Source organism: Fistularia commersonii, chromosome 9 (genome assembly GCF_037954325.1).
Source record: "Fistularia commersonii isolate RoL2024-O1a breed Wild chromosome 9, RoL_Fcom_v1.0, whole genome shotgun sequence".
Taxonomy (NCBI): Eukaryota; Metazoa; Chordata; class Actinopteri; order Syngnathiformes; family Fistulariidae; genus Fistularia; species Fistularia commersonii.
The window spans coordinates 3,076,856-3,095,466 of NC_141292.1; the positions used below are offsets into that span (position 1 = coordinate 3,076,856).

General features: G+C 39.6%; 1 protein-coding gene across 1 annotated transcript in view; it reads right to left on the bottom strand.

The window, feature by feature from the left end:
• The window catches only part of itga1 (integrin, alpha 1), a 59,331-nt gene that overhangs the window by 19,966 nt on the left and 20,754 nt on the right, over positions 1–18,611 (bottom strand). Inside the window, exons 2-8 of the mRNA XM_086151939.1 lie at positions 13,286–13,406; positions 7,974–8,083; positions 3,012–3,100; positions 1,960–2,074; positions 1,228–1,355; positions 455–603; positions 83–233 (exon numbers count right to left, since the gene is read on the bottom strand). Of these exons, the coding sequence (XP_086008065.1) occupies positions 83–233; positions 455–603; positions 1,228–1,355; positions 1,960–2,074; positions 3,012–3,100; positions 7,974–8,083; positions 13,286–13,406 (863 nt within the window). The remainder of the gene's footprint in view (positions 1–82; positions 234–454; positions 604–1,227; positions 1,356–1,959; positions 2,075–3,011; positions 3,101–7,973; positions 8,084–13,285; positions 13,407–18,611) is intronic.

An 18,611-nucleotide genomic window follows, 5' to 3' on the forward strand; every position in this document is an offset into this window, starting at 1 on the left:
TCAAGATATAAAGCGGTTCCTCAGAAGCCAGGTGTATGACGGAGTCCACTAGGATGTCAACATGAACACTATTTTTTCTTACAGCAATTCCAAACCGCTCGATGAGATCGTCCTCGCACTCCTGGATGACTTCTTTTTGCTTATAGAAGTCATGTGACTCCCCGTCCGTCACGATCACCATGACTTTCTTCACGCCGGGTCGTGCGCCGCGCTCCGGCATGAAAGCTTCCCTCCTGGAAAGCGGATATGGAATAAAACATTTTGATGTACAACGGTTATTCCCCAGAAGCGGTACGTCTGTTTATCGGTCCGAGTGCGTTGGGCATGCTTTGGCGTCTCCGAGCACCTTTTTTTTCCGTCCTTTGACAAACGACAGAAGCCAAGTCTAAAAATAATCTTGGTATGAATCCAAGTGTTTTACGGAGACGGGAGGAGAAGCGGGAGCGTCGAGTACCTGGCGGTATCAATGCCAAGAAAGGTCATGGTCTTCAATCCGGTTTGCTGAGGAAGATCTTTGACAAAGTCAAGCAGCTCCTGCGTGTTTTCGAACTGGCTGAGGTTGACGCGATGAGTCACGGTCTCACCATAAGACACTATTCCCAACTGGAAAATGCAAACAAGCACAGGCACACATATGCTCTTTTTTTTTATTTTTTAAACATTCTCCAACATTTACTTTTGCCTATTTCTCTCCTTTATGTTCGCTACTTTTGGGCCACCCCCACCCCTCCCAGACAGTCTGCAGAGGATGTGGTCGGGTCTGGTGGGGCTGATATGACACAATGTTCTGTATTCAGACGGGAGAGGACTTCTGCAGCCGTGGAAGATGTGACTTACAACCACTGGAGGAGGACTTTCCAGTGTTTCTCTTTGGAAAAAAACTCCACGTGCTCCAGACCAGATCAATGTAACCATAATGAAACGAACCACCCGTACGCTGAGCGGAGGAGATAGAAATACACACGAGCGGCAAAAAAAGGCTCGGAGGTTTTTTTACGGAAGGCTAAAAACACGGCGGTTCATTAAACATACTTTATAACGGACAAATCGCAGAAATCCTCAATGTTAACACACCAAAGTTGCAAAAATAGATAGATTTTTACTGTAACTTTGCAAGGAAATGTATCTTTTCATGCACCATTTTCCTTGGTTTATCATGTCACCCCTTATTCGCTATTTCGAATTTTTGATTTTCGATAGACTCATAGATTTATTCACGCGACTGACCTGTGAGAGTTTAGGTCCGATGTTGATGTGCTTGATGAAACGGATCAGGAAATCAGTGATGCTCGCCCAGGGGTAGATACTGTTGGAGCCATCAAGAACCATCACAATGTCCAGCGGCTTGGTACACTCTGCAACAATGTAGAGACGGACGGAAAATGACAGGGTAAATTTGGGGCTAAGCTGTTACCTGATTTTTTTTACAAACTGTAAAGGTGTGAGATTCACCTAGTCTTACATATCTTTTGTTCTTTTTTTTTTTGTTGTTCCCATCTTGCTTATTTGAATGAATATTTTTGAAGAAAACTTTTTGCTTTGAGATAGGACTTAATTTACAATTTGTTTTTTTCGTTGTTTTTTTTTGTTTGTTTTGCTTAAAAAAGTGACATAAAATAAAATAAAATGAAATCAAAAAAATAAATACATTTGAAAATTAAATTAAAACAAAATATTTTTGATTTTTTTTTCCTCTATTCAGTGTATTAGGATTATTCAGAAACTGTTATAAATAGGTCAGTCATTGATTACATACAGTGGAATTCAGGAAGAATTCATGAAAAACAAACAGAAGAGCGAGCAGGGACTCTAAACTCTCTCCTAACTTGGTCGTGTAACGTGGCCGAACGTCAGGCAGGGTCAACCCGTGGATTTACACGGTTCTGGAATAGTTTACATTAAAAAGAATGCACCAATACCGTGCTGTAGATTATAATCCCCGACTATGAGGCGGCATACCTTGCACACCCGGAGCCATAGAGTTGAGGATCTCGAAGGAAGAGCTGACGTTCGCGCAAACTCCCGAAATGTACTGCGTCTGCCCACACATGTAGCCGTACTGAGGACCACACGCCTGCGGAGACGAGAAACACACACACAAACAAAGCGTATGCCCGTCAAACCGAAACGCACCGATACCGAACGGTTAGCTTTCCACCAGCATGAGGTCATGAGCGAGAGGAGATTCTGGCCTACTGAACAGAGAAACCCAGAGGAAAGAACGACTCAAACTGGGGATTACTGCGAGACTATTAAAAACCACAATAGATCCCTTTAGACTGTACTCGTCCAGAGGGGAATACAGGGGAGGGAAATGGGGAAATTGAGCCTGGAAGACAGCAGGGCTTTACAATTACCAACAATAACTGGAAAATTGGATAACATCTATTAATATGTGGCTGTCGTTACTCCAGAACTCTATATATACTCCTGAAAGTCGTCTTCACGTGGAGAAGGATATGGAAAAGAACAGAAAAGAAGCCGCACTTGGGTCTGGTTTAATCCGGTGTAACGGATAGAACCCGACAGGTGTTAAATTAGAATTTTAAAAAAGAAAAACGATTACATCACGATAGCGGAGAGACCACGAGACACGGAGTTTTGTCAGCGTTCCTGCAAACGGAGGTTTCAGTTACACGCCATCATCTATCTTTCAGCAAAGCTGTAGTTATTAACTACCAACTGCAAAATCTGCAAACATGTAGCCATAAAGTTTCACTGGAGTCCATAACCGTAAAAAAAAAAAAAAAGGGATGTGTTTTGCTGTCTCCTAGCATTTTCATAGCTGATTCATTTTCACAGTTGATTCACAGCATCCTGTTACATTCCCAGGACCGGGAAGCTCACAGTAAACCAGCGAGGGCGAGACCTTCCTCTGAGTAGAGAGAATTGGTGAAAATGGACTTAAAGCAGCGTGCTCCCGAAAATTCCAGGCAGCTGAAATACTGAAACCTGAAAAACGGAGTGTACTTTCACTCATACATAGCATAAAGAGCAGCATCGGCCTTTACCAGAAAGCCTCCGTTGGGATTGGTCACAAGCGTGGTTCCCATGGTCATGTTGTCTTTGACTTCGTCTAGGTCGGGAACTGTTGTGTTTTCTGAGTAAAACAGGGATGAATAAACAGAGTGAGACAAACCAAGAGAAACAAGAAGGAAGAACAGCGGGACAAATTCCTCGAGAGCTCTTTCCCATCGGAGGAGACGCCGCTCGCCCTCCTTTCCATCCCTCCGTCCACCCCGGGATGTAATGAACCCTGACGCGGTTAAATATAGGCCGGTACATTACATTACATTACGGCGCTGACCCAAAGCGTGCAGCTTGGTCTCGTATCTAAAGCGAAAAACAATGCATTTTGCATGGAGGTAGGGCTAAAATCATTACGTAATCACAGCTTTCTGCTGAAATTACAACATCGTGTCAACGCGTTGCTTCATGCTTTGAATCTGCCCCGGTCTTTGTGTTGTTTTTCCACCCGGATTCAGATTTTCTCACAAACTCAAGCGATGGATAAACATATGCATGTGTGGGCCCAGATGCATCGCTGGGAATGGAAATGATTTTCGGGTAGAGATATATTGATAAGAGAGTAAAAATGGAAGTTATTTTAACAGTGAGAATTGCAGAAGCTCTGCAATTGACTTAACCTCACTTTACATCTTTGTTTTCAATTAGGATTATGATTTTAAGCCAGATACAACATCGGTATGTGTCTCCGTTGACAAGAACCCTTGGTACTTATAGTGAGGCGTGGCTGAAAACTCAGGATATAAAACCCAGATTCTGCTTTGTGAGTCTGTTTATGACTTCCTGCTCTGCTCAGAAGCTCAGATGTTTCTATCACACTTTGTTTCTGATGTTAGATCAGGAACCAATTAAATGGAAATGAGTGGGTTTATAAAAACATGTGTTATCATTCCATTTCTTGTTTCATTTCTTTTTTTTCCAAACTATAAAATCCAATGAGTGACATAAAGCAGGAGCCTGCACTCGGTGATCTGTTTACATGGAATGAAAAGTATTTTTAGGAGAAAAGGAGGAGATAAAAACAATACAATTCCGGGTAACAACCAGAACAAATCATCCTTTGTTCTGGCATTAGCTCTTGGAAGACATATATATACATAACATATATATGTATATATATTTATATATATGTGTGTACATATATATATAAAATGAAGAGTTTGAATAACCACAATCCATCGTCTTCAGAATGTCCCAAATTTAAACCTGACATCAAACCTGCTGATTTCAGCAACAAGATGATTTTCTATCCTTTGTTGAAATTTCAAGTTCATCTGTAAACACGACAGCTTGCTGTCGGACTATTCAACAGTATTTTCTAAACTGAGCTTTCCCATGAGAATATTCAAAGACAAATGATGAGATGAGAAGTACTTTATTGATCCCAGGATTGGAAACTTATTTCAGTTAAATCAAGATCTGTTAGCACCCTTTCCTATGCAAATGGCCAGGGAACCAATCTTAGCTGGTGTTTGGGACAGAAGGGTGCTGTATATACTGTATATACTGTGTATACTCTATACTGAACTGGATATACTGCATACTGTACTGTATATACTGTATACTGAACTGTATATACTGTACATACTGTATATACTCTATACTGAACTGGATATTCTGCATACTGTACTGTATATACTGTATACTGAGCTGTATATACTGTATACTATACCGTATATAGTGTATGGTGAACTGTATATACTGCATACTGTGCTGTATATACTGTATACTGAACTGTATACTGCATAATGTACTGTATATACTGTATAGTGAACTGTATATACTGCATACTGAACTGAATATACTCTATACTGAACTGTATATACTGTATACTGAACTGTACATACTGTATACGGTACTGTATATACTGTATAAACTATATATACTGTATACTGAACTGTATATGTTGCATACTGAACTATATGTACTGTACATAATGTATACTGTACTCTATATACCGTGCACTGAAATGTACATACTGTATACGGTACTGTTTATACTGCATATACTATATATACCGTATAATGTTCTGTATGTACTGTATACTGTGTTGTTTGTACTGCATACTGTAAGGTACATACTGTACACTGTACTGTATAAACTGTATACTGTACTGTGTATATATTGTATACTGTGCTGTATATATTGATTATATGTAAATATTCAAGTTAAAGTGATGATCTCTCATGTATGAACATACAATGACAATTAAATTGTTGATTGTATGTATCAGTGACGCGCATTCAGTAGACGCCGGGCCTCACCTGTGCAAAATGAAAAAAAAAAAAAAAATGGTTGTATTTATTCAGTTATTTATACCATAAAGTTAGTTTAGCGGCACATGGACTTCATGTATAAGTAAAGGTAAGAGATAATAAGTTGTTTTTTTTACATTTGCTTTTTTCTTTGCTACAGCTTGTATATGTAAAGAATGCTGACACGATATTTTAAACAAAACACGTCTACTGCTGCCAATAAAATAGTGAATAAGCTACTCTGTAGGTTTATAAGTTTGTAAATCTGACTGTGGTGAAGTCAGTGCCTCCCCAGCCATGAACCTCACCGCACGTCACTGGTATGTATATATGTTATAATTTGCTAACCCACAAATCAATCCTTGAGGACTTATTTCTTAAAAAGGGGTGGATGAAGATGAAGAATGCATCCCAAAAATAAACAAATTAGAGTTGGGTGTTTTGAAACAATTTTAAATTGGTTTAATTGCACATTTTAAGTCAAGGAGGGCAGCGATCAACGATTCATTTTGTTGGAAACAAGAAGGAAAGTTGATGTTTGCAGGGTGGGGTTTCTCTAGTGAGCGTACAGAACCATGAGATCACAACCAAACCAAAGTTCTGTGTATTATTATAATTATTATGGGGACTGATGGAAACAAAGGCTCACCAAGATCACACTCTTCAGTCACACACATCATTTCCACAAACTATTATTATCATCGGCAACATTGAAAAAAATAAAACCTCCGTCCGTAATTTCCCCGACCTTGAACCGCAGCAGACTGAGTGTGTTATTGTGCAGTAACGGCGTGTTTATTATTTTGTCACATGGGCAGAACGCTACAAACAACGTGTATCCAGGCTGCAGAAAAGCCTGGATACTGGACTCTCACCAGCTTTTTAATCCCTGCATTGTAATTCTGGCAAAAGGCACCATTTATTTTTTATCGTTTGGATGGGACGGTGATTAAAACGTACAACGCAGCAACCGCGTATCTTTAATGTTGCTCATTATGGTCTGGCGTCTGCGGCGGTGGAGTCCGACCTTGCCAAGACACAGATCTGGCAGCGACGCAGCGGGGTGTTGTCTTTGCGGATCGACGGAAATGATCAGACTTCGACATGACGGATGAGCTCTTTGCTTTAATAAAACCTAAACATGAATGATTACCGCTGGATTTTTGCCCCATTTTCATGGAAAAGAAAACTCATGAGATTGATGTCGAAGTGTGTCTTGCAGCATGGAAAGCCCATTGTTGAACTTCAAGCACTATTGTCGCCGTCACAAGCAACACCCTGTTTTTTTTTTTTTTTTTTTTTTTGGTGGTGTATTTTGGTTCTTGGTTCGCCAATCTCAGAAAAAAAAAACACACTGGAAACACTGAAAATAATGAAAAAAAAAATCAAAATAAAAAAACTGTTTAAATGAACAAACAGGTAATCATGAAAAATGCATTAAATCAAAATAAAGGAAAAATCAGACGTTTTTTTTTTTTATGAGAAAACAGTTTGTATTGATAATCAAACAGAGCTCCAGTCTGCTGATGCAAACTGCAGAGCTCAGGCCGGATCCATCCCATAAAACACTTCTTTCAGACCGCTGTCCAGAGCCTTCGTTGTGTTTTTCTGTTTAGTTCAGACATTATCATGGAAGGTCGAGACAATAAAACCTTGTTTATTTACAGTCTTGGCCCCAGCCAGTTGGAGGAGACGTGTCGCAGTGCCGTTTTACAAAAACAGCACATTCTACGGCACATATGCACACGGTTAGGTTTTGTTTGAGTTTTAATTTGATGCAATCTCTAAACTCTTTTTTGGAGTGGGAACTTTAAGGGATCTAAAGCAAGCACCATACTGTGTGTTATCATCATATAAACCACTCGCCGCTGCACTAATAATAATTCAATGACAATTGTTTGATTTTTCAGAAATCAAAATCCAAAATCGATCCCAGGGATGAAAAAATGACCACATCTAAAAGCTGAAATTAATGATTATTTTAAATATAACTTTAAATATGATTTAAATATGATTTAAATATGAATATAAACACACATATATGCGTGATATATATCTATAAATACATATACATATACATATACACACACATACATATTTGTATGTTTTTAATTTTTTTAAATATTACTGACACCAGTAGAAATAAAGACAAAAAATATATAATTTAAATATAAATATAAACATACAAACATGCATGGTGTATGTATGTATATATATATACATATGTAAACACATATGTATATATAGATATATATAGATATATACACACACACATACATACATACATGCATATATGTATATATATACCATTAGAATTAAAAAACAACACAAAATTATTTTTATATACATAAATATGTATATAAAATTTATAGTTTAATACATATATAATTTGAACTGTGTGCTGTTTTTTTTTATTTCTACTGGTATATACATATGTATATATGTGTATATATGTCTGTATGTGTGCCTGTGTGTGTGTGTGTGTATATATATATATATGTGTGTGTGTATAAATATATATATATATGTATATATATACATACATCATGCATGTATGTATGTTTATATTTATATTTAAATTGGATATTTTTGATATTTTTTATTTCTACTGGTGTCAGTAATATTTAAAAAAATTGGAGGGTCATCAAAATATCCCAAAAAAGAAACACAAAATATAAGCAAAGTTCTTACTTGGCAGCTCCAGTTTGACACAGGTGTTGTTTCCTGTTCCCACCGGACACTTGTAGACGTCTCCTGTCCGTTTGGCTGGTTGGCCTGAGAGCGGTGATCCAATCAGAACCCTGGATAAATTCAACGACAACAAAAAAAATAAAGAAAACAGTTGTGATCCGTTGGTGAATAATGCAAGCCAAAGCTGCGCAGTCACATTTTTGTTTTATAGCTGTGATTACCATTACAATTTAACCAATTACAGCAAAAATGGAACAGCAAGCAGGGTAAAGTGAAACGTTAATACTGACCACAAAAACGTTTATTCCCTTCATTATTGTCATGTAGTGAAATTAAACAAGAAAAAAAGGCATTCTTACAGGGCTGTAAAATACATTGCGTTTGGCTTAACGGTCTGCGGCTAACTTATTGACATTATGGCATCTACAGCCAAATGACATTCAAAAAGCAATAAAAACTAAAGAAGATATTATTCATTTTGACATTGCAACATGTGTGCTAGACATTCGTGTCCCCTTGTGGGACTAAAAACACGCTGTCACCCTCCCATTAAATGGATGTTAAAAAGATTTGGTCATCTGGCTTCTTCTAAACATTCTGGCTTATTAACATTCCTGGAGTCTAATGGGCCCCGGACATCTAGATGAGACTCTGACTGGAAGCACAATTCCATCCATCTGGGTTTCTGGAACTCACAAAGCACCTGATGTTTGTCACTACTCTTATTAATATTTAGAATCAAATCGATGGACGGGAGTTTATTTGATAATTACCGACAGCAATACTATGAATACGGTTTCCCCGCTTGCAGCGCATGGACAATGATAGTTAATGTATTGCATCAGGATGGGATCCTCTTTAGGATTTCCTAAAATTGTTTTGACCATTCTTCGCAAGCACCATTTCTCAAATGATTATTTAACTTGTTTCAACGTATCCCGAAGATCGGCCATGCTTGCAGCTCGAGCGGCCCCGGGGAGTGAAATATCTCGAGAATATCGAAAGGACCGTCATAAAACTTGGTCTCCGGTATATTTATTTACATGTCATCATGTTTCATTGCGACTTTGGCATCTGTGGTTCTGCTTGAGATGCAGTTACTTGGATTGTTTAATGTTATAATAGCAGGTCTACATTTTCAGTTTCCCCCTCAGGAAAGTTTTTCGGGGTGGCCATATTTTTATGGCACTTTTAAATAAACATTTTCTTTGCTTCGTTTTCGCCCATCGGTCCCTCGTGTCGTTGGGAGTTGGGGGCGCGCCGGCATCTACGTCGTAGCATTCACAAGCTCAATCATCTGAAAGCAAAGCGGCAAGATTCTGAAAGCTGAGGGGAGGAGAACTGGAGATACTCGGGCGGTGACAGTTAAGAGATGCTTGTCCGGAACGAAAGGACAAATGTCGTAGCTTTATCATCTCAATGTCGCTAACAAGTACCTCCAATGTCATTTTTGGGATCGGAAAAGCTACGATGAGCCACTCCCGTCAGTCAAAACCGTAGTTCTGGTCATACTAAAGCTACGCAGCTGGTTGACGTCGGGCTCAATTGGTAGATCGGGCATCCCTCTAATCGCAAAATTGGCCAAACTGTCCCTGCACAAGACACCAACCCTTGGCTGCTCCCAATAGCCTTGCTAGTGGGGTCACTATTGGTTTTGTGCAGTGACGTGGGGTGAACTTCATGGTTCGGGAGGCACCTATTTCATCACAAACAGATTCAGAAACATATCAACCCTGCAGAGGAGCTTATTCCCAGAATAAACCGAGGAGCCGCGAGAAAAATCACGAGCGCCCCCTACCGTGAGGCAGGAGGGCTGCGTGCCTCACTTGGTGGCTCATCGCAGCTGCTGTATGATTGCACAGCACAAGACACTAGTTAAACAAATACAGTTGCTGCCAAGAAACACTTTTCATCGGAAATGTAGTTCATTTTGTAAAAGTGTTGAAGCATTTTAAAAGATAGCAATACATTCTTAGTACAAAGCATACGAGCAGTCAGCCGTCACTGAGTCTCAACAGTTGGCGGCCTCACCGCACATCTCTTAGTATTTGATCAGCAAATGTGAAAATCTATTGATTTAGAATAAAAAAAACAAATCTAAAACCAGTGAAGTTGAAAGAAAAATACCTTTATCGTGCAAATCACTGATAACTTTAACTTTTTTTTTTTTTTTTTCATTTTTTCTTTCCTGAATTGGCAAGTGAGGCACGGCCTTTCCTGCCTCCCCTGCCTGCACCTCACTGGTTTTGTGAGTGAGTGGGTGAACGCAATCTAGGTTGATGAGGCCGCCAACTTTCATTGGATTTTACTTTTCATCTGTAGAGCGCGTGTTAATTATGAAGAGAAAAGTATTCTTGTCGTGGCAACTGCACTTGAATTTCTTCTCTTGAAGGCGTTTCAGCCCTCAGTTCCGAAGAAGCCTCTCGGACGGATCGAGTCCAGCTGCCGCGACAAGAATCCACCATGAGCAACCTCCACTGAGAGAAATGTAATTGTTCTATCTGGTTTCTGAAAATGCCCAATTTCCCAGTTAGTCATAAAACAAAGGAATTATGACGTTCGTTCCTTTAATTGTCTCGAAATTTCCTGTAGATTCGCCACCATTTCTCTGTCACGTCACGCCACGGTCCGTTCATCTTAACAGAGTTGTCGGCTGACTCAGCAACCGTTCGCTACACATTCACTGGAATCGGTGACAAGTCCTCTAGGATGAGTCTTAACAATGAAGAATGAGCTCTCTTGTGGTTTCTTCCAGATGGATCCCTTCTCTCCGTTTAGTTGATTTACTTTTCAACACTTCTGATGTACACAGAGCTGCTTCAGTCTGTAGGTCTGGCGGAGACATCTGCCATGAATCAAACTGCACTTACAGTAGAAATGATAACCTGTTTCATCATAAGTTTGCATCGCTTCAAATTTTTTTCTCAGATTCTTTCCCACAGGAATTCTAATTCTACTCACCCTCTTGCTCTTTTCCCTGAACTCTATAGCAATTTAATGCATTTTTTTTCCCCTTTCTTTCATCTGCTCTTCTTTTCTCCCCCAATTCTGCAACATCCTGCTTCTGTTTACTGCTTGTTTTTTTTTGTTTTTTTTTTGTGGGCTTGTTTTTAAAGTTCTTCAATCGGGGTCTTATCGCTCTAATCGGACCCCGTACGTGTGATTCTCAACGGGAACGTTTAAATGTTATCAGGAAGGAAACAGAGTGCGAAGTGTTCTCGACTAATAGCGAGAGGTTTCGGTTACAGCTGGCTCCGAGGATTAGCGCTGAGTGAATTACTTTAACTTGGTTCATATGAGTCCGATAAGAACCACTGTACAAAACGGCACCAGGTACAGCAAGGAGAGAAAAAAAAAAGGTGGGAAAAAGAGACAAATGGAGGAACGATACTGACGGATATAGAGAAGGAGACACGTTGCCATTAACCACATGGATTTTTTTACAAGGTTTTAAAAACGTCTGTTCGCTGGTACTTTTGGTCCATTGCTACGGATGCTTGGTTTTATTGTATTTACAGCCTGGGTGTGTGGATACTCACAGCTGGACATAAAACCTCCTCACAACAGCAGCTGCATACCACTTTTACTCAATAACCCTGGCGATTAAGCGTTTTTTGGTTTGTTTATGTTCGTTCGCTCGTCCGTTTCAATCATTTCGTCCATTCGTTTTACTTAAACGACCAGCTCAACCTAAAATGATATTCTGTTATTTTCTAAACTACAATGAGGGAAAGCCGGTTGAAGTTTGTTGGTCGAAACAGTGATGGCAATTCAAAAGAAAATACGATAAAACTGCACACACCAATATGTCTGTAATTCACAAACTGTAAACTTTAAACCCAGTAGAGGCAAAACGTCCACACCTCAGGCTTGTTCATTGGCACTGGTTGCCAAAGTCTTTGCAATATGACCCTCATATTGGCTCAAAAGGACTTTGTCAGCTTTTCTTTCTTTTTTTTCAACAAAGAGGTGGAGGATGTCAAATATGAGAAAGACTGAACGAGCAAGGTAACAACACCGGCCCGGGTTGTAAGCCTAGCCTAGGCTATTTCTTAATATCTTCTTTGTCTTTTCTAAGATAAGACAAGACAAGACAAGACAAGACCAGACAAGACAAGATCAGATAAGATAAGATAGTACCTTATAAATCCCAATTGGGGGAAATTCGTTGTCACAGCAGAGCGACTTAAGCAATATCAATAAATATGAAAATAAATATAAAATCGAAGAGACATATAAATATAAAAGAAAATAGTGACAACAGCAAGGATAAAAATAGATAACAGAGTGACAAAAAAAAAACAACAAGAAGGGGAAAAATTGGATCAACAACGTGAGAATGGTGACAACAAGCAGCATAGCAACAACTGCTATGTTCTTATTTAATGACCGCTTTTTGCACTAAACTGCACAGAAAACTGCTGTTAGTCTCTATATCAGTGGTTCTGAATAAATAATAAATAATTTATAAGAAATAAATAATATGATTTTTTCTCAAATTCAAGACATAGGTATATGATTTACTGGTGCACAAAATGAACCATGCATCAACATCATGGTGTCAAAAGAATGAAACCAGCAAAACATGATTTTCACACAAAAAAAAACATAATAATGAATAGGAAGGTATAATAACTTAGTGTAAGTATAATAAGTTAGAATTGCTTAACCTAACCTGGCATTGCAAATCATGCCGTTAGGACGCTGACAATATGTGATTCCCGTCTAACCTCATCTATCAGCCTGTCCATCACCACTGTAAACAAGAGGGGTCTCAGAGCTGATCCCTGATGGAGCCCCACCCCCAAATTGAACCTCTCTGTTACCCCTGCAGCACACCCTACCACTGTCACACAGCGAGCATACATGTCCTGCACCAGTCCAACATACTTCTCTGCCACTTCAGATTTCCTCATACAATACCAGCGCTCCTCTGTTGGCACTCTGTCGTATGCTTTTTCTAGGTCTACAAAAACACAATGCAGCTCCCTCTGGCCTTCTCTGTACTTCAAGGTTAAGAACCACTGCTTGATAGTCAACATTCAAATGACGTAAATTTACACATTTCAGATTTTTATGCTATTAAATCTCTGTCATCCTTTCACTTCAGTACCGGTAGGTTGTATCTGCGTGCACCTTAGACTCTATAGTCTAATGTTTGTTTATTTATAGTGCATTTTCCTGTTAATGTGTACTATTATTATTTTGTTCATCTCATAACACCGTGGGAAAGTGAGAAACATCTCCATTACTGCGGAGAAATTGACAATAAAGCTGACATCGGCTAAATCAGCCGTATGGAGGACACTCACCACTTTCCCTCACTGTTCTCAAACTGCTGGACGGTGTAGCCGAACATGTCCTCCAGTGGACCTTCGAACGACATGCCGTTCTTCTGGTCCACGTTGAAGGACAACACACACGCCAGCAGCGCTGTGGGAAGAAACCAGAGGGATCATTTTACAGGACGCCGGAGACACAATAAAGATATGCATAGGATTACCAGATTTATGAACCCTTCAAAATACTGCACCCTGGTGTAGTTTATAAATGAGCTAATGAATTAATAAACAGTCTGAATAAGATACTTTACGATATTAGCATCAAGAAGCATTCTTAATAAATATTAATGGAATAATTAACCAGGAAAATATTGGAAACAATGCAGAAGTTGAAAGATCTTAACCATAAAACACACATTAACAGTATATGATATATCTTCAGTTACATTAAAAATGCATTATGTAAAATACAGAGATGTTCTGGTGAGATAAGGGATGAACTTCGTGACCCATATAAACTATGGGCCCACGCACACGAGCGCACACTCACACACACACACACACACACGTTACCGCTGTCATTTTTAGAGGACGTCGAAGGAATTTCAAACATCAATGCGAAGCACTTTGCTCGGAAAGCATTCTGACCTGCTGTACAAAGGCTCCTTCTCTGCGCTGCACACAGTCTGTGACCGAGCTGAGGATATCACAGAGGCTCCGTATAAATCCATCCATCTCCCATTGTGTTGTTATGACAATGACACCCTTTATATCTTCCACGCCAGAGAATTCCTCCATAAAAATTTATTCAGTTCTTGAACTTGTGAGGAAGAGCGTTGGAGGAGCGGATTCAGAAACCCGGAGCAGATATAAAGGGGACACAAATCACCGGCAGCGATTCTTTCTTGGTTTGGAGCGAAAACAAACAGTTGAGAGCTATCTTATGGAGTCTGAACGGTTAAAGCGGAGCAATTACGTGCTTTTTATTTTCTTCTTCACCATGGTAGCGGTGGGAGAATAATGATGGTGGTCAGCCTGACCGCCATTTTGGTTCAGACTGGAAAACAGCAATGGAAAAGATAATAAATGGAGCATAACGTTTTGAATATTCAATTATTGCCTTGTAAAAAAATTTTTAAAACCCTGACTGGGGGTGAATTCCAAAACAGAAAAAAAAAATAGCTTATACATGGCAGGGATAAATAGCTTTTATCGGTTCTTGATCGTAATTTGCTGACGTATACATTTTCAGTTCTGTATCAAAATTTAATCTAAAGTAATGATAAACAGCCGGGATGCATCCAGTTGTTGGAGAGCGAACAAACTCTCCAACCAATAGTACTGACAAAATTCCAAAAGAAAATTTCCCACTTGAAATATTGCAATTAAAATGTCAAATTCAAAATAATCAAATATGCTTTTACTTTTAGTTGTTCCAAACCATTTAACCCCATCTTCAACTTTTTCTAGTCGGGTCGTCTGTCTCTTATTTTCCTCTTTGAGCTGAATCTGTTCAGCTCAAAAAAAAGCTGTTTGGACAAACATTTTTGAATAAACCGCAAAATCGGCTTTATGAGTTGACTCTTGTCATCATTGCGATGTATCCAAAAGTCGTTTGCGAAGTCGATTAAACCACAAAACGATATTTCACGACTGATTTAATCACTAGTTCAGTGAATGAATGATTTTCTTACGCCAAACCCTTGAAGGTAGAATGAGCCACAATATTATTTGTTATTATTTAAATAAACTAAAAAGGGAGTGGAGTAATGGGATGGGCTGGAAAGCGGCGATGAAACAAGACAAATGTCTGGACATGAAAACAAACAAACTGGAGGGAGAAGCCGATGGCGAGCGCCAAGAAGCCAGACTGACTTTTGTTGTTGTGCTGTGACATAAAACATCTGAATTTGAGATCTCCATAAAAAAAAAAAAAAACCAACATAACCATTAAATTTTACGATTATAATTCTGACCCCTGCGGATTCAGAACTAAAACTGACAATCGCATTGTGCAGCTGTGTTATGTTCAGATTAGTATTATAATACTCTGTTTGCTTACTTCTACAAGGTATTGAAGATAAATCAGTGTGATAAAATCCCACTCTAGCATCTGTTTCCTTCTCGAGATGAAGCAGATGCTTCCCTGTAAACCTTTAAGTCATTCTAATTGATGTTAAAAATGTCCAACAAAGCATACATCCAGTAAAGATATTGTGTTTAATGTTGAAAATTGTTATTCTTGAAAATCACATTCACTCTACTTTAAGTTGCAAGATGGGATTTATTCGTGGATTTTTTTTTTTTTTTTTTGTCTTGCTATATCTCCTGCCTTTCTATTTATATTTATATTCATATTTATTTCCTTTTTTTTTTTTTTAGGAATTTTCCCTCTGGGGTTCAATGCAGTTTATCTTATCTTAAGACTGATGAGTAAACATTGAAAGAAAAAAATCCAAATCAGGGCGTTTGCATGAGTGATTGTCAAGAAATGTGAAAATCTGATTCCGGTTTTCCAAACGTCCTGACCACAGCTGATGGGAAAATATATCCTGATTGTTTAAACTGGAAAGAGACATCGCAATAACCATCTCTAATTTTTCCCACTTGATGATAAATAAACAATTTAGTGTGTTGCTAAATTGGTCAGGTTGAGTACAGGCAACACCTGGGCGGGGATTAATGCGTGTTTTATTATTGCACTCAACAATTGAAGGAGATTTGTGCGCGTGAATAAGATGTAATAAAGTTGTCGCTCGCTGCTTTGCATAAACAGAGGACTTAAAATAATACGCAGCTGCCAGTCATTATCCCGTCGTGTTTGGATGTTGATTTCACAAAAGATTATTCCTTTACGTTCCTCTATGGTCATGAGAGATAAACATGCAGCGAAAGAGAAAGAGAGAAAGAGAAAGAGAAAGAGAGACATAACCATAAAGATGGAATCCCAGCCAAGAAATGTTCTCCCCCCTTTTTCTCCCATATTCCTTTCCCTGCTTCCTGTGTTGCGTCACTCCGTATCCCAGAGAAGCACCATTTCCTGTTCCTATTAACCTGATTATAGACATCCCCCAAGTCCACAGGTACACACACACACACTCACAATTTAACTGATTTAAAATGGATTTGTGCCAATCAGGCTTTTTCCATTTATCGCAGGCCGAACTCGAGCTGAGCCGCGAGTCATACAGGAATGTCTTCTGTCCGCGGGAACGCACGTTTCTGGGTTTTGAATCGCGTACACTGATTTCCTTTAAAATGGCATCTTGTGCCTATTTTGGTGAGCGGGGCAAACATTTGCCCACAAGGGGTTGTGCCCTTGTAGATACAATAAAAATGGCCTCACAAGTCTCTTGTGGAAATGAAGTTTGATTTTTTTTTCAGCTGATCACATTTTTATGTCATATGTGAAGGAGAGCGTGACGGGACGGGCGAGCGGACTCCGCTAGGCGATGGTGGATCGAGCCAAAAATACAGAGGCAATGGAAAGATTCCTAAAAAATGTTTTATTACCAGAAAACCCCTGCCAAACTGTCGCTTTATCCCAAAAACAAAACTTGCTAAGTCTCCAATATAAACAACTGTGCAACACACCAGACAAAATCAAACACCGGACTCTAAAACAACTTGCTAAGTTTCTAATAAAAGCAGAAAACAAATAGCAGCAATGCTAAACCCAAGAGGCAAAAGCAGAATCCGACCGGCACCATTCTCACATAAAAGGTGGAACCCATAATCAACAACAATATCATAATCAACACAATCGACGACATACCGGACAGTGGTTGCATCATAAGGACATTTCATGATCTTTAAACAGCAAGATTGACCAAGGATGTTAAAATGTAACTCAGTGCAACATTCAGAGACAGAAACAGGGCCGTCTCTGTCGTCCCCATGACATTTCCAACCTTTTGCTACCGGAGGGTCTCATCGTCAACAAGGGACTCTCCGATAGGCTACGTTGCTCTTCTTAGCTACGCAAGTGGGCGATTACTTGAAGCTCAATAAAGAAGCAAAGTCTTTTAACCTCGTCTGTCCAGTGCGTTCGTTTCACTTTCTGGTCCCTGGCGGTCGTAAGTGATTGTTTGTTGGCAGCATCCCTGCTTTGGAGTCTTGCACGTAAAAGCGATTATCGTGCACACGGGTGTCTGTCCACGTTGTCAAACAGATCAAAATCATTGTTTGCAAAGAGCACAGCTTTGACCTGCATCATAGATCCTGCCGATTGCAGGAACGATATACGCTAACGTGTCCTGAGATGTATGATAATCTAGTCATATAAAACTGGATGAAAAGCGTTGTTGCAGAGTCTGTGTGGTTCCAGTGAATTGAATCGGTACTTCCTGCACACTCCATCATTGCCAGAAACAGGTGAGAGTTGGACAAAATGAAACAAATCGAGGTGGTCTTGATAACGGTTTCTTATCGGCCAGCCTGCAAATCTTCTGCAATCCGCCTGAATATCACGACGAGAATGATCCACTAATGCCAGATCTGCTCCTGAAGTGAACAATGATGATGATTCACTTGCTCACCGTTGAGCTGCTTTATCTGCAGAACTTCATCTCCGCCTAACAGCATCACTTAGGATGAAAAAAAGAAGGTATTCCCCCGGAGGGAAGATTGTCGGGCAGGTGGACGAGGGCCAGGGTATTGAAACACCGCCACCAATTGAAATCCACGATAAAATCGGAAGAAGCAAACCCTCAGAACTGCTTTTCTTAGTTACTTCCTCTAGGTCAAGGGTGCTCGATGCGTCGATCGCGATCTACCAGTCGATCGCAAAGGTAATACCGATAGATCGCATGATGTTAAATAAGATAGACGTCTGCCTATCATCCATCCCGTCACTTGATTGTTATACAGGGCGGCCAGTCAGATGACATATTTTTCTGACACTGAGGTCATTGAGGTCAAACAACGGCGCCAAGTGCAGCAAAACTAACAAGCTAGTCAGCAAGTTACCTCCAATTTTTAGTCCTTGGTTTTTGCTCTTAAATTTAAGAAAGGGTATAAAATGAGTGGGGGAGCCGGACCAAGTAAGAAGACAAAAATTTTTTTCTTCTCTCAGTTTACCATCGCAATACCAAAGAAGGGTAATGTGGAGCGGCATTTTCGGACGGTTTGTGGAAAATACAACCCGGACGGCCCGCCGAAAAGCGAGCTGAGAAAGAGAAAAGTGTGGACTCTGCATCGGATTCAATTCAGAGTGAACTTGGGCCATGACAAAAAGTGTAGATAATTATTTTGTGTTATGTAATACTGGCTCCTGTGGTTATGCAAGGTGCATCAACACTGCACATATAGAATGTTTCGCATTAGCATGCATAGCTCGCATGGTGGAAAAGTGTGA